Raw genomic sequence first — 22,102 nt, 5'->3', positions numbered from 1 at the left:
ATTATGACATTTTTATGCCTTACTATACTATGATCTTTTTTAACATTTTTATGCCTTACTGTACTGTGATATTTTTATGCCTTTGTATAATATGATGTTTTATGCCTTAGATTAATATAATATTTTTTTTTACATTTTATAGCCTTACTATATACTAAAACGTTTTTTGACATTTCGTGCCTTACTATACTATGATGTTTTATGCCTTAATATACTATGACGTTTTTTGACATTTTTATGCCATAATATACTATGGCGTTTTTTTGACAATTTTATGCCATACTTTACGATGATATTTTTTGACATTTTCATGCCATACTATACTATGACATTTTTTCATGGTTTTATGACTTACTATACTATGATGTTTTTTTTTGATAATTTTATGTGTTATTATACTATGTCGTTTGGATGCCTTACTATACTGTGGTATTTTATGCCTTTAAATACTATGATGTTTTTTTATATTTCTATGCCCTACTATACTATGACATTTTTCTGAGAATTTTATGTGTTACTATACTATAACATTTGGATGCCTTACTATACTGTGGTGTTTTATGCCTTAAAATACTATGATGTTTTTTGATATTTTCATGCCATACTATACTATGACGTTTTTTAACAATTTTATACCATACTATACTATAACGTTTTTTGACATTTGGATGCCATACTAAACTGTAACGTTTTTTTGACAGTTTTATGCTTTACTATACTACAACATTTTGATGCCTTACTATACTGTGGTGTTTTGTGTCTTACTGTACTATGACGTTTTTTGATATTTTCATGCCATACTATACTATGATGTTTTTTGACAATTTTATGCCATACTATACTATGACGTTTTTTTGACAATTTTATGCTTTACTATACTACAACATTTTGATGCCTTACTATACTGTGGTGTTTTATGCCTTAATATACTATGATGTTTTTTGATATTTTCATGGCATACTATACTATGACGTTTTTTGACATTTTTTATGCTTTCTATACTATGATATTTTGATGTCTCACTATACTGTGGTGTTTGATGCCTTATTATAATATGACGTTTTTTGATATTTTCTTGCCATACTATGATGTTTTTTGACAATTTTATGTCATACTATACAATGACGTTTTTTGACAATCTTATGCTTTATTATAATATGACATTTTGATGTCTCACTATACTGTGGTGTTTGATGCCATACTATACTATGACATTTTTTGACAATTTTATGTCATACTATACAACTATGTTTTTTGACAATTTTATGCCATACTATACTATTATGTTTTTTAACATTTTATGCCATTCTATACTATGATGTTTTTGTTGACAATTTCATGCTTTACTATACTGTGGTGTTTTATTCCTCAATAAACTATGATGTTTTTTGATATTTTCATGCCATACTATGCTATGATGTTTTTTGACAATTTTATGCTTTACTATACTATGACATTTTGATGTCTCACTATACTGTGGTGTTTGATGCCTTATTATGATATAATGTTTTTTTGAAAATTTTATGCCATACTATACTATGACGTTTTTTGACGTTTTATGCTATACTTTACTATGACGTTTTTTGACATTTTTATGCCATACTATATTATGAGTTTTTTTGACAATTTTATGCTATACTATACTATGATGTTTTTGATAATTTTATACCATTATACTATGACGTTTTTTGACGTTTTATGCCATTTTATACAAAGACATTTTTGAAAATTTTATGCCACATTATACTATGACGTTTTTTGACGCTATGTGCCATACTATGCTATGACGTTTTAGGACAATTTTACGCTATACGATGATTAGACTTTTTTGACGTTTTTTGCCATACTATACCATGACGTTTTTTGACAATTTTATTCCATAATATACTATGACGTTTTTTGACCTTTTATGCCATACTATACTATGGCCTTTTTTTTGAAAAATTTCTGCCACACTATACTATGACATGTTTTGACAATTTTATGCCATACTATACTATGACGTTTCATGCCGTACTATACAATGACGTTTTTTGATGTTTTATGCCATACTATACTATGACGTTTTTTTGAAAAATTTATGCCACACTATACTATGATGTTTTTTGACAATTTTATGCCATGCTATACTATGACATTTTTTCATGGTTTTATGCTTTACTATACTATGACATTTTGATGTCTCACTATACTGTGGTGTTTGATGCCTTAATATAATATGACGTTTTTTTTATATTTTCGTGCCATACTATGCTATGACATTTTTTGACAATTTTATGTCAAACTATACAATAACTTTTTTTGAAAATTTAATGCCATACTATATTTTGACGTTTTTTTGACATTTTATGCAATACTATACAATGACGTTTTTTGACATTTTTATGCCATACTATATTATGATGTTTTTTTGAAAATTTTACGTCATACTATACTATGAGGTTTTTTCCCGTTTTATGCCGTACTATACTATGACCATTTTTTTGAAAAATTTATGCCACACTATACTATGACGTTTTTTTTTTAATTTGATGCCACACTATACTATGACGTTTTTTGACGCTTTATGCCATCCTATGCTATTACGTTTTTTGACAATTTTACGCTATACAATGATTGAAATTTTTTGACATTTTATGCCATACTATACTATGACGTTTTTTGACATTTTTATACCATACTATATTATGAAGTTTTTTTTGACAATTTCATGCCATACTATACTATGATGTTTTTGATAATTTTATACCATTATACTATGACGTTTTTTGACGTTTTATGCCATTTTATACAAAGACATTTTTGAAAATTTTATGCCACATTATACTATGACGTTTTTTGACGCTATGTGCCATACTATGCTATGACGTTTTAGGACAATTTTACGCTATACGATGATTAGACTTTTTTGACGTTTTTTGCCATACTATACCATGACGTTTTTTGACAATTTTATTCCATAATATACTATGACGTTTTTTGACATTTTATGCCATACTATACTATGGCCTTTTTTTTGAAAAATTTCTGCCATACTATACCATGACGTTTTTTGACAATTTTATTCCATACTATACTATGACGTTTTTTGAAGTTTTATGCCATACTATACTATGACGTTTCATGCCGTACTATACAATGACGTTTTTTGATGTTTTATGCCATACTATACTATGACGTTTTTTTGAAAAATTTATGCCACACTATACTATGATGTTTTTTGACAATTTTATGCCATGCTATACTATGACGTTTTTTAAAATTTTATGCCATACTATACTATGACATTTTTTGACGTTTTATGCCATACTATACAATGACGTTTTTTGACATTTTTATGCCATACTATATTATGATGTTTTTTTGAAAATTTTACGTCATACTATACTATGAGGTTTTTTCCCGTTTTATGCCATACTATACTATGACCATTTTTTTGAAAAATTTATGCCACACTATACTATGACGTTTTTTTTTAATTTGATGCCACACTATACTATGACGTTTTTTTGACGCTTTATGCCATCCTATGCTATCACGTTTTTTGACAATTTTACGCTATACAATGATTGGAATTTTTTGACGTTTTATGCCATACTATACTATGACGTTTTTGACATTTTTATGCCATACTATAGTATGACGTTTTTTTTTTTAATTTGATGCCACACTATACTATGACAATTTTTTGACAACTTCATGCCATACTATACTATGACATTTTTTGACAATTTTATGCCATACTATACAATGATGTTTTATGCCTTAATATACTATGATGTTTTTAGATATTTTCATGCCATACTATACTATTACGTTTTTTGACAATTTTATGCCATACTATACTATGACGTTTTTTGACGTTTTATGTCATACTATACTATGACGTTTTTTTGAAAAATTTATGCCACACTATACTATGACGTGTTTTGACAATTTTATGCCATACTCTACTATGACGTTTTTTGAAGTTTCATGCCACACTATACTATGACGTTTCATGCCATACTATACAATGTCGTTTTTTGACGTTTTATGCCATACTAAACTATGACCTTTTTTTTGAAAAATTTATGCCACACTATCCTATGACGTTTTTTGACAATTTTATACCATACTATACTATGACGTTTTTTGACGTTTTTATGCCATACTATGCTATGACTTTTTTTGACGTTTTATGCCATACAATACTGTGACGTTTTTTGACGTTTTTTGCCATACTATACTATGACGTTTTTTTGAAAAATTTATGCCACACTATACTATGACGTTTTTTGACAATTTCATGCCATACTATAATATGATGTTTTTTGACGTTTCATGCCACACTATACTATGACGTTTTTTGACGTTTCATGCCACACTATACTATGACGTTTTTGACATTTTTATGCCACACTATACATTGACGTTTTTTTGACATTTTCATGCCATACTATACTATGACGTTTTTTGAAAATTTTATGCCTTGCTATAGTTTGACTTTTTCTGCTTTAAAATACTTTATCCTTTTTATACGTCACATACGAGAGCAGGAAGATGAGCTTTCTCTGTGGGTCAGGGGTTAGAGCTGTCACCTCTCAACCAGAGGATTGTGGGTTCAAGGCTGGTCTGGGGCCTTTCTGAAGGGAAACTACATATTACCCCTGTAACGCCATGGATTCTCTGAGGACAATACAGTCCATACATATTACGTTGATTGATGACTCTTATGACTTTTTATGCCTTACTATACTGTGACGTTTTTTTTTACGTTTTTATGCCATCCTACGCTATGACGGTTTTTTTTGACAATTTTACGCTAAATAATGATTGGACTTTTTTGACATTTTATGCCATACTATACTATGACGTTTTTTGACATTTTTATGCCATACTATACTATGACGTTTTTTAAAAAAATTTATGCCACACTATACTATGACGTTTTTTGACAATTTCATGCCATACTATACTATGACGTTTTTTTGAAAAATTTATGCCACACTATACTATGACGTTTTTTGACGTTTTATGCCACACTATACTATGAAGTTTCATGCCATACTATACAATGTCGTTTTTTGACGATTTATGCCATACTATACTATAACATTTTTTTTGAAAATTTTATGCCAGACTATACTATGACGTTTTTTGACAATTTTATGCCATCCTATACTATGACGTTTTTTGACGTTTCATGCCACACTATACTATGACGTTTCATGCCATACTATACAATGTCGTTTTTTGACCTTTTATGTCATACTATACTATGACCTTTTTTTTAAAAAATTTATGCCACACTATACTATGACGTTTTGTGACAATTTCATGCCATACTATACTATGACGTTTTTTGACGTTTTATGCCACACTATACTATGACGTTTCATGCCATACTATACAATGTCGTTTTTTGACGATTTATGCCATACTTTACGATGACATTTTTTTTTTAAATTTTATGCCAGACTATACTATGATGTTTTTTGACAATTTTATGCCATACTATACTATGACGTTTTTTTGAAAAATTTTATGCCATACTATACTATGACGTTTTTTGACGTTTCATGCCACACTATACTATTACGTTTTTTGACGTTTTTATGCTATACTATACGATGACGTTTTTTGACGTTTTTATGCTATACTATACGATGACGTTTTTTTTTTAAATTTGATGCCACACTATACTATGACGTTTTTTGACATTGTTATGCCATACTATACTATGACGTTTTTTTGAAAAATTTATGCCACACTATACTATGACGTTTTTTGACAATTTTATGCCATACTTTACTATGATGTTTTTTGACGTTTTATGCCATACTTTACTATGACGTTTTTTGACGTTTCATGCCACACTATACTATGACGTTTTTTGACAATTTTATGCCATACTATACTATGACTTTTTTTGACAATTTTATGCCATACTATACTATGACTTTTTTTGACGTTTTATGCCATACAATACTATGAGGTTTTTTGCCATACTATACTATGACGTTTTTGACATTTTTATGCCATACTATACTATGACGTTTTTTTGAAAAATTTATGCCATACTATACTATGACGTTTTTTGACGTTTTATGCCACACTATACTATGACGTTTCATGCCATACTATACAATGTCGTTTTTTGACAATTTATGCCATACTATACTATAACATTTTTTTTGAAAATTTTATGCCAGACTATACTATGACGTTTTTTGACATTTTTATGCCACACTATACTATGACGTTTCATGCCATACTATACAATGTCGTTTTTTGACGTTTTATGCCATACTATACTATGACCTTTTTTTGAAAAATTTATGCCACACTATAGTATGACGTTTTTTGACAATTTTATGCCATACTATACTATGACATTTTTTTGACGTTTAATGCCATGCTATACTATGACGTTTTTGACATTTTTATGCCATACTATAGTATGACGTTTTTGACATTTTTATGCCTTGCTATAGTTTGACTTTTTCTGCTTTAAAATACTTTATCTTTTTTATACGTCACATACGAGAGCAGGATGATGAGCTTTCTCTGTGGGTCAGGGGTTAGAGCTGTCACCTCTCATCCAGAGGATTGTGGGTTCAAGGCTGGTCTGGGGACTTTCCGAAGGGAAACTGCATATTACCCCTGTATTGCCATGGGTTCTCTGAGGACAATACAGTCCATACATAATATGTTGATTGATGACTCTTATGACTTTTTATGCCTTACTATACTGTGAGGTTTTTTTTTACGTTTTTATGCCATCCTACGCTATGACGTTTTTTTTGACAATTTTACGCTATATAATGATTGGACCTTTTTGACGTTTTATGCCACACTATACTATGACGTTTTTTGACAATTTCATGCCATACTATACTATGACGTTTTTTGACGTTTTATGCCACACTATACTATAACGTTTTATCCCATACTATACTATGACTTTTTTTGACGTTTTTTGCCATACTATACTATGACGTTTTTGACATTTTTATGCCATACTATACTATGACGTTTTTTTTTAAATTTGACGCCTCACTATACTATGACGTTTTTTGATGCTTTATGCCATCCTATGCTATGACGTTTTTTGACAATTTTACGCTATACTATACTATGACGTTTTTGACATTTTTATGCCATACAATACTATGACGTTTTTTGACGTTTTTTGCCATACTAAACTATGACGTTTTTGACATTTTTATGCCATACTATACTATCAAGTTTTTTTTAAAAATTTGATGCCTCACTATACTATGACGTTTTTTGACAATTTTATGCCACACTATACTATGACGTTTTTTGACATTTTTATGTCATACTATACTATGATTTTTTTTTGAAAATTTCATGCCACACTATACTATGACGTTTTTTGAAAATTTTATGCCATACTATACTATGACGTTTTTGACATTTTCATGCCATACTATAATATGACGTTTTTTTGAAAAATTTATGCCACACTATACTATGACGTTTTTTGAAAATTTTATGCCATACTATACTATGACGTTTTTGACATTTTTATGCCATACTATACTATGACGTTTTTTTTTTTTAATTTGATGCCTCACTATACTATGACGGTTTTTTTACGTTTTTATGCCATCCTACGCTATGACGTTTTTTTTGACAATTTTACGCTATATAATGATGGACTTTTTTGACGTTTTATGCCACACTATACTATGACGTTTCATGCCATACTATACAATGTCGTTTTTTGACGTTTTATGCCATACTATACTATGACCTTTTTTTTGAAAATTTTATGCCACACTATACTATGACGTTTTTTGACAATTTTATGCCAAAATATACTATGACGTTTTTTGACGTTTCATGCCACACTATACTATGACGTTTCATGCCATACTATACAATGTCGTTTTTTGACGTTTTATGTCATACTATACTATGACCTTTTTTTTCAAAAATTTATGCCACACTATACTATGACGTTTTTTGACAATTTTACGCTATACAATGATTGGACTTTTTTGACGTTTTATGCCATACTATACTATGACGTTTTTTGACAATTTTTTGCCACACTATACTATGACGTTTCATGCCATACTATACAATGTCGTTTTTTGACGATTTATGCCATACTATACTATGACGTTTTTTTGAAAAATTTATGCCACACTATACTATGACGTTTTTTGACATTTTATGCCATACTATACTATGACGTTTTTTGACGTTTTATGTCATACTATACTATGATGTTTTTTTTTTAATTTTATGCCACACTATACTATGACCTTTTTTGACGCTTTATGCCATACTATACTATGACGTTTTTTGACGTTTAATGCCATACTATATTATGACATTTTTGACATTTTTATGCCATACTATACTATGACGTTTTTTTGAAAATTTTATGCCACACTATATAATGACGTTTTTTTGATGTTTTATGCCATACTATACTATGACCTCTTTTTGACATTTCTATGCCTTGCTTTAGTTTGACTTTTTCTGCCTTAAAATACTTTATCGTTTTTATACGTCACATACGAGAGGAGGATGATGCGCTTCCTCTGTGGGTCAGGGGTTAGAGCTGTCACCTCTCAACCAGAGGATTGTGGGTTCAAGGCTAGTCTGGGGCTTTTCTGAAGGGTAACTGCATATTACCCCCGGAATGCCATGGGTTTTCTGAGGACAATATAGTCTATACATATTACGTTCATTGATGACTCTTATGACTTTTTATGCCTTACTATACTGTGACGTTTTTTTCTGACGTTTTTATGCCATCCTAAGCTATGACAGTTTTTTTTACAATTTTACGCTATATAATGATTGGACTTTTTTGACGTTTTATGCCATACAATACTATGATGTTTTTTTGACAATTTTACACTAAACTATACTAATACGTTTTTTGAAAAATTTATGACACACTATATTATGACGTTTTTTTTAAAATTTGATGCCACAGAATATCATGGCCTTTTTTGACGCTTTATGCCATCCTATGCTATGACGTTTTTTGATGTTTTATGCCATACTATACAATGACGTTTTTTGACAATTTCATGCCATACTATACTATGACGTTTTTTGATGTTTTATGCCATACTATACAATGATGTTTTTTTTGACAATTTCATGCTTTACTATACAGTGATGTTTTATGTCTTAATATACTATGATGTTTATTGATATTTTCATGCGTTCATATACTATGACCTTTTTTTGACATTTTCATGCCATATTATATTATGACATTTTTTGACGTTCTATGCCATACTATACTATGACGTTTTTTGACGTTTTCATGCCTTGCTATATCATGACATTTTCTGCCTGAAAATACTTTATCTTTTTTTGCCATACTATACTATGACGTTTTTTTTCAAAATTTTATGCCATACTATACTATGACATTTTTTCACATTTTTATGCCATACTATACTATGACGTTTTCTTGAAAATTTTATGCTCTACTATACTGTGGTGTTTTATGCTTTACTGTACTATGCCGTTTTTCGACATTTTTATGCCATACTATACTATGATGTTCTTTTGAAAATTTTATGCTTTACTATACTGTGTTGTTTTATGCCTTAAATACAATATCTTTTTTATATCTCACATACGAGAGCACAACAACAAGCTTTTTCTGAGGGTCAGTGGTTAGAGCTACCACCTCCCAATCAGAGGGTTGTGGGTTCAAGGCTGGTCTGGGGCATTTCTGAAGGGAAATTGCATATTACCCCTGGAACTCTGTGGGTTCTCTGAGGACACTACAGTCCATAAATAAATATATTACCTTTATTGGTAACTGTAATGACTTTTTATCCCTTACAATGACGTATTTTAACAATTTTATGCCATACTATACTATGACCTTTTTTGAAAATTTTATGACATTTTGATGTCTCACTATACTGTGGTGTTTGATGCCTTAATATGATATTACGTCTTTTGATATTTTCATGCCATACTATACTATGACATCTTTTGACAATTTTCATGCCATACCTATGACATTTTTTGACATTTTTATGCTATATTATACTATGAAGTTTTTTTTGACAATTTCATGATTTACTATACTGTGGTGTTTTATGCCTTAATATACTATGATGTTTTATGATATTTGCATGCCATACTATACATTGACATTTTTTGACATTTTTTTGCTTTTCTATACTATGACATTTTGATGTCTCACTAAACTGTGGTGTTTGATGCCTTAAAATATATAAAATATGACGTCTTTTTGATATTTTCATGCCATACTATACTATGACATTTTTTGACAATTTTATGTCATACTATACTGTGATCTTCTCTTGAAAATTTTATGCCACACTATATTATGATGTTTTTTGACATTTTTCTTTACCATTATATACTATGATATTTTTTTGATATTTTCATGCCATATTATACTATGACGTTTTTTGACGTTTTATGCCATACTATACTATGACGTTTTTTTGATATTTTATGCCTTACTATACAATGACATTTTGATGTCTCACTATACTGTGGTGTTAATGCCTTAATATAATATGCCGTTTTTTGATATTTTCATGCCATACTATACTATAACGTTTTTTGACAATTTTATGCTTTACTATACTGTGGTGTTTTATGACTTAATATACTATGATGTTTTTTGATATTATCATGCCATACTATACTATGATGTTTTTTGACAAATTTATGCCATACTATACTATGATGTTTTTTTAACATTTTTATGCTTTACTATACTATGACATTTTGATGTCTCACTATACTGTGGTGTTAATGCCTTAATATAATATGACGTTTTTTGATATTTTCATGCCATACTATACTATGACGTTTTTTGACACTTCCATGCCATACTGTACTATGACGTTTGTTGATATTTTTATGCTATATTATACTATGAAGTTTTTTTTGACAATTTCATGCTTTACTATACTGTGGTTTTTTATGTCTCAGTATACTATGATGTTTCATGATATTTGCATTCCATACTATACTATGATGTTTTTTGACAATTTTATGCCATACTATACTATGACGTTTTTTTTGACAATTTTATGCTTTACTATCCTATGACTTTTTTGACATTTTTATGCTTTACTATACTATGACATTTTGATGTCTCAATATAATGTGGTGTTAATGCCTTAATATAATATGACGTTTTTTGATATTTTCATGCCATAATATACTATGAAATTTTCTGACAATTTTATGTCATGCTATACTATGATTTTTTTTTTGAAAGTTTTATGCCATACTATAATATGACGTAATGTGACATTTTTATGCAATACTATCCTATGACGTTTTTTGACATTTTTATACCATAATATTCTTTGACGTTTTTTTGAAAATTTTATGCAATACTACACTATGATATTTTTTGACGTTTTATGCCATACTATACAATTACGTTTTTTTGAAAATGTTCTGCCATACTATACTATGAAGTTTTTTTTGACAATTTAATGTCATACTATACTGTGATCTTCTTTTGAAAATTTTATGCCATACTATACTATGATGTTTTTTGACATTTGTTTTTACCATTATATACTATGATATCTTTTTGATATTTTCATGCCATACTATACAATGACGTTTTTTGATGTTTTATGCCATACTATACTATGACGTTTTTTTGATATTTTATGCTTTACTATACAATGACATTTTGATGTCTCACTATACTGTGGTGTTAATGCCTTAATATAATATGGCTCTTTTTGATATTTTCATGCCATACTATGACGTTTTTTTGACAATTTTATGCTTTACTATACTGTGGTGTTTTATGACTTAATATACTATGATTTTTTTTTATATTATCATGCCATACTATACTATGATGTTTTTTGACAAATTTATGCCATACTATACTATGACGTTTTTTGACATTTTTATGCCAAACTATACTATGACATTTTTATGCCTTATTATAACATGACATTATTTGACAATTTTATGCCATATTATAGTATGACGTTTTTATGCCTTATTATACCATGATGATTTATGCCTTAATATAATATGGCATTCTTATATCTTACTATACTACTTATACTACTATACTACTAATATATACTTTTTTTTCTACATTTCTATAACTTAATATACTATTAATATAATATGGTATTGCTATGCCTTACTATACTATGAAGTTTTTTCACATTCTTATGCCTTATGACGCCTTAATACATTTTTTTTTGATTTTCATGCCTTACTATACTATGACATTTTTCGACATTTTTATGCCTAAGTATACTATGACATGTTTATGCCTTACTACACCACTTTTTTTTTTTTTTTTTTTTACAAATTGTTGCCTTCATATACCATGACTTTATTTTGACTTTGTTGACACTTGTAAGTTCGCAGAACATTAACCACTCCTTAGGACAACAACATGGTAGGCATGGTTCACTCTGACCCCACTCCTCAAGGACTTCCATGATCCAGTCCTGTTCCATTATTCACCCTCACTACATGTGCTTCTGAGGGGTCACATATGCCACTGAGTGCCCCCACCCTAAACTGTCTGTTGGTAAAACTCAGTGCACCCAGCTAGATAATCAAACATAAAAGCAACATCAGCAGACATGATGAATCAAACCCACTCACCGCACTTTCCACGCTTTTCTTTTTGAGTATTATTATTGACTTGCTTGGAAATCCCATTTTTCTCAGTGTTTTCTGTTGAATTTCTATTTAAGAGGAGTATAGCCCTACTGTATTTTCATATGTGCATTCACAAATGTATTACTAAATTTGACCCCCAGACTCTCTGCTGGCCTGATAGTGGAAGAGTCATCCAAATCTTGGCCCCTGCCATTGTGTTGCAGTTACAGCAGTGTTTGGCTAGGGGACGCCACAGGAACAGCAAACTGCTTCCTCACTGCTGGAGTTGAACTTGGTCTGGACACATGACCTCCTGGGGCTCCTGAAGCACTAGTGTGGTTATTACATCAGCTTTACTTCTTCTTAAAATGTGATTTTGAGATAATGTGTCAGAGTTGTGTCTTCTTGTACACAAGTCAACCTTAGAAACAAGTGGGCTGTTACAGTTTTACATAATGTAAGAAACTGAAGATGTAGCCTACTCATCCTTGAACAAAGCATGATCAATCAAGCATAGCCTTCTTTTAATAATGTACATCCAACTGAAAATATAAAGCTCTGCAACTGTTTGAGCTATGAAACTATTACTACTATTCTGCAAAAAAAGAAAATAATTTACAATTTCTATGAGTAAAAGTTAAAATAAATAAAATATATATTTATTTTTGTTGACTGTGCTGGTGATTTGACCGCCTACTACCATCTTCTACTAGCTGATCTGTGAAAAACAAAAACAACAGAAATCTTCTCGCGTCATTTCATTAGCAGGATTGTCTCTCAAGGTCGCCAACACATGAAACTTGTTTATTCGCCGCCACTTGCCAAACAGTTTTGACACATTCAAGCAGAAGGGAAAATAAATAAACCGCAGTCAGTCGTGCAATTTGCGTTTCCCCTTCCAAAGCTAAATTTGTCCTGTCTCGCAAAACACCACCCATCCTCTCCCTCTCTTTCTCTCTCTCTCCCTCTCTTTCAAACCCTATCCTTCTGCAACATTCAAAGCCCATGGGAAAGATTGGTAAATATGGCCTCCCTGTGTGGAAATTCCGCTCACCTCCAAGTTTCGGGTCGTGAATGACCACGTTTCTGACGTCGACGTCAACACATCTTCAGCCACATATGGAAAAATGTCAATGAGAAGAATATGTATTCTATCACAAGTAAATACCATTTAATGGCTTGTAACTTCACATAACATGAACACAGCTTCAGTTACTCATTGCCTTTTAACCAACATAATGTTTTAAAAATTACCAAAGTAGCCTATTGCCAAAGTGTAGTGGTATTAGTTCAATGTAAAAGAATAAATTAAAAAAATAAAACATTAATAGGCTGCTCACTGACAGCTAATTACAGTCCTTCATTCATTTTTTGCAGAAATGTGCTCAAGTATTAAAGTAAAAATACTCATTAGACAGAATGACCCATTTTATGCCATTATATGATTATATATGTGTTATTATCACTGGTGCCTTAACGTTTAGCCTAAACCATTCGGTTATTCTAACAGTTTTATATACTGTAGATGCTGTAGCCTCAGTAAGGTTTTCAACTATGGCTGTCAAATAAATAATAAATGTAGATTTCCCTCTGTGTTCTGATGGAGTAAAAGGACAAATTTCATGTATTTAGTTACTTGCCACCACTGCAGAAATGACTGTAAGAAAGTTTAAAATGAACGCAGTCTTCCCCTCTGACTTTTTCTTCTTCTCTGCAGGGTAGTGTGTGTGTGTGTGTGTGTGTGAGAGAGAGAGGGGGGTGACGGCTTGTTCCTGGAAGAGCCCAGCCTGCCTGCAGAGTCACTCACATTCCTGGCTGGGATTCAATGACTGAGCCAGACACACAAACACAGAGGGAGGGGGGGGAGAGGGGCGCGTTAGAGAGAGCGAGAGACCTAAACACAGCGCGGGGGAGAGAGAGCCATAGACGGGGGTAGAGAGAGAGCGCGAGGGAGAGAGAGAGAGAGAGAGAGAGAGAGAGAGAGAGAGAGAGAGAGAGAGAGCAAGCAGGCTGGCTCTCAGACTTCTCATCTCCATACAGTCAGAGTGAACTGCGGGGGCAGACGGAGTGGATTGCAGCAGTCCTCGACAGCGGAAAGAGACTCAAATAAGGATTTTTTTTATCGAGCTGTATCGACTCATAACGCGCACTTTTGTTTCATTTTCTCCCGATTTGTTGAGGAATTCGACAGAAGGAACTTTTCGCTTCTGTGGAGTTTGGAGAGCCGTGTTCGTCGGATATGGACAGTCGGCGACCCGCTGCAGGGAGCGACTGGCCGGTGTTCACTCAGTAGTGGCAGGAATAAAATTGTAAACTCGCCGTCTGGGACTTTTTACTGGATGTTTGATGAAGCGCTTCGACATTTCGGTCAATTCTGGCACACCGTGGATTTACCAGGTTCAGAGACGGATAGATATTCGTGATAACCGGTCGACGACGAGGAGGATTTACGCTTCTAAAGTTGCAGGAAAAACATGGAGACTGTAAGTCGGCAAAGCTTCCAGCCTCATCCGGGACTGCAACAAACTCTCAAGCAGTTTCACCTCAGCTCTATGAGCTCTCTGGGCGGACCGGCGGCTTTCTCTGCCCGGTGGCAACATGAGCTCCTCTTCAAGAAGGACGGTAAGGAGCCGGAGCCGGTTCTGCAGCATCTGCCGCCACCGGTAATGCCGGGCCCGCTGTTCATCCCGTCGGACCGCTCCACGGAGAGGTGCGAGACTGTGCTGGAAGGCGAGACCATCTCGTGCTTCGTGGTCGGCGGGGAGAAGCGACTGTGCCTGCCGCAGATCCTCAACACGGTGCTGCGGGACTTCACCCTGCAACAGATCAACTCCGTGTGCGACGAGCTGCACATCTACTGCTCCCGGTGCACGGCGGACCAGCTGGAGATCCTCAAAGTCATGGGGATCCTGCCCTTCTCGGCGCCGTCCTGCGGCCTCATCACCAAGACGGACGCTGAGCGGCTCTGCAACGCCCTGATCTACGGAGGCGCCTACCCGCCGCGGTGCAAGAAGGAGCTGAGCGGAGGCTCGCTGGAGCTGGAGCTCACCGAGGGGAGCTTCAAAGTCTACCACGAGTGCTTCGGTAAGTGCAAGGGCTTGTTCGTGCCGGAGCTGTACACTAGCCCCAACGCAGCGTGCATCCAGTGCATGGACTGCAGACTAATGTATCCGACCCACAAGTTCGTGGTGCACAGTCACAAGGCGCAGGAGAACAGGACTTGCCACTGGGGCTTCGACTCGGCAAACTGGAGGGCGTACATCCTCCTGGGCCAGGATTACACGGGGAAAGAGGAGAAGGCCCGTCTGGAGCAGCTCCTGGACGAGATCAAGGAGAAATTTGATTTCGCCAACAAGTACAAGAGGAAAGCTTCATCCAGGGTGAGTTGGTCATTGTGCTGTAACTCAGCGTGGAGCTGGATATCACTTACAATTTCTCCAGATAGAGGCTGTGTTGTAGATGTTGGTTTCATGGTTTTGCTTCTCCGCATGTGGTTCTGGGAATCCCTGTTGGGAACCCTAGAGAGGGTTCCCAAAAGTGAAATTTGTCCCAGTTAAAGAAGGGTTACCTACACATTCTTAAAATTCATCAGTCAAAATCGTATCACATGGATCTCTCATGTGTCATATCCAGCGGTCAGTGACCCCCTCCTGTAGAGAAACCATTCAGTATTTGGTCATCATTGCCATATTGTTACTAATTGGGCCTCATCCAGCAGTGACAACAAAACGCCTCTGGTGGCAATAAAGCCATTATTTGCCTGTGAAACACCCCTCAGACTCACTTTTATTGGCCTGCACTGTAAATACAACCTCATTCACCACAACCGGCTGAAAGAGATTAAACATGAGGTGTAAGGGGGGAAATAATTCTTCTTCCACACTTCAGATTAAAAGATCAATTTTTACACTTACACACAAACACAAGTTGTTAGGACAGACATTGCACTGACTTCCATTTATTGTGGACAGCCCAACCCTAACCCCTCAGGTCCCGGCAAGGTCAGTGTTTATACCGGAAACTGCCCCAAAGAGGTAACACACACACACACACACACACACACACACACACACACATAAATGCTCTGTTATGACCTGGTATTAACATGCGTCTTCAGTGATCCGATCACAAGTGGTCAGCTCGAAGTAAGTCAGTTCACACCTGGTTTTAAAATGCGTCTCCATTGACCACTTGTGATCGGACCTCACTTCCCCGCTTTATATGCAAATAAACAGGTATAAGTTATTGCAGGTTATCGACAGGCGGGTCTGTTGTCAATGTGTTTGTGTGTGAGAGAGAGAGAGCGCGAGTGGGGCACGGAGGTGCTGAGCGAATAAATGCGCTGCGCACAGCTCTTACAGTGAAACAAAGTTTTAGCCATTTGAAATAGTAAAATGTTTTCCGTTCATTATGAAACTGTGGCGGGACTAATCAGACTGTGGCAGAGGACGTCAGTGGAGTAGGAGGTCCTTCAATGTGGCCCAGGACGAGTTCGCGTTCACACTGCTAAATGAATGTGAACACATGTGGGCCAGACCACCTCCGAATGTGGTCTGAGTGATCGGATCTCAAATGCGTCTCGGGTGCGTTCACATCTGAACATGGAGCTGTCCACTTGTGGTCGGATCACCCGAGACGGATGTTAATACCAGGTCTGCACAGGGCCACACACACTTCAGTGGGATAGAAGTTATCTCCTGCTCCGTCTACATTTCATGCTGTTCTTTCAGTGTGTGTGTGTTCCCACTGGGAGGGATACACTCGGTCAGCAGTGAGATTGTTGTTATTTTGACAACATTTCTTGTGTGTTTGTGTTTGTGGAACCTCATGTGTCACAGTAAATGTAAGATTTGTAAGTGGGTTTAATCGGCACCTACTCTCGGTTTTGAAGGCTTGTCATTCTTTTTCTCTGGTTGTAACCACATTCTCTGTAAAAAAAAAAAAAAAAAAGAAAAAGAAAAAGAAAGAAAAGTAAAACGAGATTTAAACAAAGAATAAGAATTGGAGCGTCTGCGCAGGTTTCAGCGCTGCATGTTTCCTGTGGTTTTATTTTTTTGAATGTGGTTTTCAATGCGCCCCCCTAGCTTTGCTTTTTGGGCTAACTGACTGTAAAGATGTATGAAGGGATTATAATCTGAGCTTTGGTGTGCAGGCAGGAGTTTGCAGAGAGGGTAGTTGGGTGGTAGACTGTTAAAAAGAATCCCACCCCCCCACCTCTAGAAAAAAAAGGCTAGTGTGGCCATTTGCATGAACTGTTACACATGAATGGAGTTGATGAAGCAGGGTTTAGAAGTATTGTGGTGGAAACATAATATGATCCCAACAAAGGAGAGCATTCAGCAAACATCGGCACCTCCTCCCCCCCAAAATCATCCACTTTACCCCAGGCCAGCCACCCACCTCTGACATACACGCACTCGCACTCATCCTGCCCCTCTTACCTACTTTTTACTCCAATCTAATTGAAACCAGAGGGGACTTCGGGGGGCAGCAGACTAGTTGATGAGGCACAGAAAGCAACTGCAAAAGTGTTTACAAGCAGCTTCCCTCCAGCCCCCACTGAGGCTTCTTTCAGGGGGAATCTGCTAAAGAAAGAGAAATCAGAGAAACCCTTGAAGTCCCGAAGAGTGCCAGAGTCCTGCCATGCATGGTGAATACCCACTCTTGGCACACACTTTCATTCAGACTTGAGTGGGCACACCTCTAGGACCCCCACTTTCAGGGGCCTCTTCTATTTTTATAAGTGCCGACAGGGCACCCAAGTGTTAAGCCCGAGGCTCATTTGAGCCTCTACCCTGCTTTTTAATTCGACTCCTCCTTCTTTTCCCCTCAAGTACCCTGTTTCAAGAAACGCTAATGAGGGAATGCATGCTGGGTAGGAGTTGAGGAATATTGCTAAACTTATAGCAACATAGCTCCCTGTTGTCAGCACATTTTAGCACAGCCCAGGCAAAGGGTTCTTGGAGGATGCGAGGCAAAGTGCTAGACTGCGTCGCGCTGGCTTCTACCTCTCAGCGCACAAGAAAATGCCATCGTCTGTGTGCTGTCAGCCAAGGAACTCTGTGAATATTAATAAGCGTGCTACAAAAGTGTTAGCAGCAGTCTCACATGCAGACAGACACAGGAAGTGATATTGCCGCACTTCCCTCCTTGCAGACGCTCTTTTGAGAGCCTCCTCCTGAGATGCACACTGGCATATATCTGAATCACACACTGTTTGAGTAAAAACAACTTTTCACTTTTTTCTTACTGCTTGTGTGTGTTTGTAGAAGAAGCATGAATTTGCAGTAAAAGTTCATTCTCTGCTCTTATCTGAAAGGATGTGAGCCACAGTGCTGATTGTGAACAGCAAATGCAGTTAACTATTGAATTGTTTAAATTAATTTATACGCTGGGTGTGGAGCACTTCTCCAAGTTGCTCATGCCAGCCCTGGGCTTCAAGTCTTTTGGTTTCTGGCTGGTGCACATGTGGGTGGCACACATAATCAGTGGCTTTCCGCATCAGGATGTTTAGATAAGGATTGTGGCTGCAGATTTAGTATGTTGCTAACTTTATAATTTGCCCTCAAGATGATGTGATTTCTACACAGTCCGTCTGTTTAAGGGAGATATGAGAAAGAGAATTGTGGGGCGGGGGGTTGGAGGGGCGGTGCTTGTCGTTGAGCCAGCTCGAGCTTGAGTCACGCTTGGTTCAAAACCAGCAAGTTTACATCAGACTTTCTTTTTTTGGTGCCTTCCTAAATGGCGAGGATCCAGTACAGTCTTCTCAGTTTTACATATAAAACAGCTTCTCTTTGTTGAAGTCTTTGGATTGGATACAAGATGTTTTTTTATTGATGGATTCTCATTTGTTAGAGGGCAGAGTTAGTCTTTGCTTACAGTACACGCCTGTGGAGAGGTGAACATGCTTTCCACAGCTGTTGCATGAAAACACTGAAACATTTCATGCATATCCCTACAGTCAACAGTGACTCTGCTGCTTGCAGTTGAAAATCCAGATTTGCTTTTTGCCAATGTTTCATTTTCATTCTGACGTGCTGGAAAGTGATTTGTTTAGAGACAGACCTGTATAAATAATCATGTCAGAACAATAACGCAGAGTAGAAGCCATTTTGTATTTATGCACCACATATGTTAGTGTGCTGCTGACTCCCAGCACATTCCTGCACACTGTTTCCATGCTTTATCCTATGGCTCACTGTACAAAGAGCTGACCGGTGTTATAACACAACTATTAAACCTTGAAAATGGAAAAAAGGGAGTCAAAACATTTGTCATTTGTGGTGTTTAAATATTCGGCTGCCATTCTCTAATGCGCAGGAGCTCAAACTTCCCCTTTTACTGCAGCCACCCCCACCCCTGAGATGCCCTCACTGCTGCTCAGGATATCTGGCCTCCAGCAAAAGGGGCAGCTTGTTTCAGGAGGGAGGTGGGGCAGTGGTGGTGGTGGCGGGGGCTCAGAGGAAGTAAACTCCCCAAGGGGATATAGGCCCATGTCCTGTTTCATATGCAAGGCGCAGTGTTGGATAAGCCTGCTGACAGCCAGCCATGTCCACACAGTGGACAGGACAACAGCTGGTGGTTGTGCTCTGCAAAGGCAGCTGAGGGAATATTTTTATTCTCCCTTTTTTTTTTTTTTTTTACGAGTGTTTGGCAAATTGTGACAGTTGCATAAGGTCTGCTGCAGAGTTTGATTTTGTCCTGAGGAAGCATGTGTTTTCTGTGTTGATGTTTCTCTGTTTTGCCTGTCAAATAGTAGAATTTAGAATTTGTATTCTATGCTTTGAAAAGGAGGAAGCCACTGATTGAATTAGGTGTGTATAATGAGTTATTTTGCCTGACCGTGCTGCCAGTCTGGGAATCTAATGAAGGACAGTCAGTCCATGCTGTGAGGCATGACTGAGGGTCAGGGAGATCAATGCTCTATTGACATGTAAGCGTCTTTATGTCGAGTGTGATTGAAAAATCCATCACTTCTTGAGTTGAATCAAACCAAAGTGACAGCCTGACACAGAAACTTCACTGGCTAGTTGATTCTGAGATAAATTGTGTCTTATATCTTGGGTGGATGTGAAGGCAAGGACTACATTATGAGAAAAATGTCTTTTAATGATTTGGCCTGTGACTCTCAGCCTGAATGATGTATAAACAACACTTTATAAAGTGAGATTTCCACGTCTTTTTGATCATAAGCAGGTTCTATATTAATACGGTGAAAGTAGAGCTCCAGACAGAAGCCTGAGAGAGGAGATGTAAAACTACATTTGAATGGTTTTTGGTTCACATATCAACGCTTCAATTAAGCATTGGAGAAGTGTAAAATGTGGGACCTTTAAAATGAAGGTGTTCAGTCAGTAGGTGAGTTGAAAATTTTGCTAATTACTTTGCACAGATGCTGCCTTTCATGCTGCAGGAAATCAGCTGCAAACATTTACTTTGCTCTTTTCTCCCTCTCTGGAGCAGACATTCAGCGAGGAGCGACTTTGCTCTGAGGCTCCTCGATGAAAAACTTTTGAGGAACAATTGTGTCGTGCGATGAAAGGTCTGTACAGTGGTTTTGATGTGCCTTTAAACATCTGTCTCGGCCATAGGCAGGAAAGCACTGTAACAAACATGAGAGACAGGGAGAGAGAGAGTGGCAGAGCAGGTTATATAGCTTGTTGTTTTGTCTGGAAAATGTTTTCAAAAGGCTGCCATTGAAGTAGTGGCGGAAAATGAATTAAGTGCAGTGATTCTTCCCATACAGAATGTCTCCCTGCCAGAAGCTGTTTATTTCAAAGCCTTTAAAATTCTGTGAACAAAAGGGGATTTTCCCAGTTGCTGCTTGATTGTGCACAATGGATGAAAGCATCTAGAAAGCTGCTCTGTATGTATTTGTGGTTGTTTGCTGTGGGTTTCTGACTTTACTGTCATTCGACAGACCAAGCCATGGCCACCTTGTGTGTGTGTGTTTAAAACAGCATTCAAAATCCCCCATGATAACTTTAGATTTTCTATACAAACCAATGTTGCTAGACTTTATAAACCATTCAAGGAGCTGTCATTGGTTTGCACAGGAGCCCACTTTGATCTGATCTCGAAAAACATGTTCCTTCAAAGTAAGGAACTGAAAATAGTATTGATAATGAAACTCAGGAATCACATTGGCGCTAGATGCAGAATTTGATCCTAACGCTATTTTTATGTAGCAAAAAGTATGTCAGAGATTAAATTCAGCTTCTCTCGAGTTCAAAAACCTGGACATTACCGATATCTTTCACAAATAGCACAATCCTCTCTCAGGAGGAGAGAAGGACTAAAGGAGACCAAGAAAAAGAGAAGTTTAAGCCCTCATACCAGCCATTGTCTGCCCTCCACCCCCTCTGCTGCGCTCCCATCCCCCGTCTCCCCTGGCCCACTGGGTTGTTCATCCATCAGCAGCGTCTTCATGTGACAAATGGACGAAGCGACTGGCCGAGCGCTTCATGAAATA

At 36.1% G+C, this 22,102-nt stretch overlaps 1 protein-coding gene across 1 annotated transcript in view; it reads left to right on the top strand.

Annotated features, from left to right (window-relative positions):
• Positions 1-14,658: 14,658 nt before the first annotated feature.
• Positions 14,659-22,102, top strand: part of skia (SKI proto-oncogene a) — a 77,183-nt gene continuing 69,739 nt past the window's right edge. Inside the window, exon 1 of the mRNA XM_023411496.2 lies at positions 14,659-16,010. Within this exon, the coding sequence (XP_023267264.1) occupies positions 15,105-16,010 (906 nt within the window). The 5' untranslated portion in view covers positions 14,659-15,104. The remainder of the gene's footprint in view (positions 16,011-22,102) is intronic.

The sequence above is a fragment of the Seriola lalandi genome, unplaced genomic scaffold, assembly GCF_002814215.2.
Source record: "Seriola lalandi dorsalis isolate HSWRI2012SDOR001 ecotype SW California unplaced genomic scaffold, Sedor1 jcf7180002054469, whole genome shotgun sequence".
NCBI lineage: Eukaryota > Metazoa > Chordata > Actinopteri > Carangiformes > Carangidae > Seriola > Seriola lalandi.
This window is presented reverse-complemented; position numbering and strand designations above follow the sequence as displayed.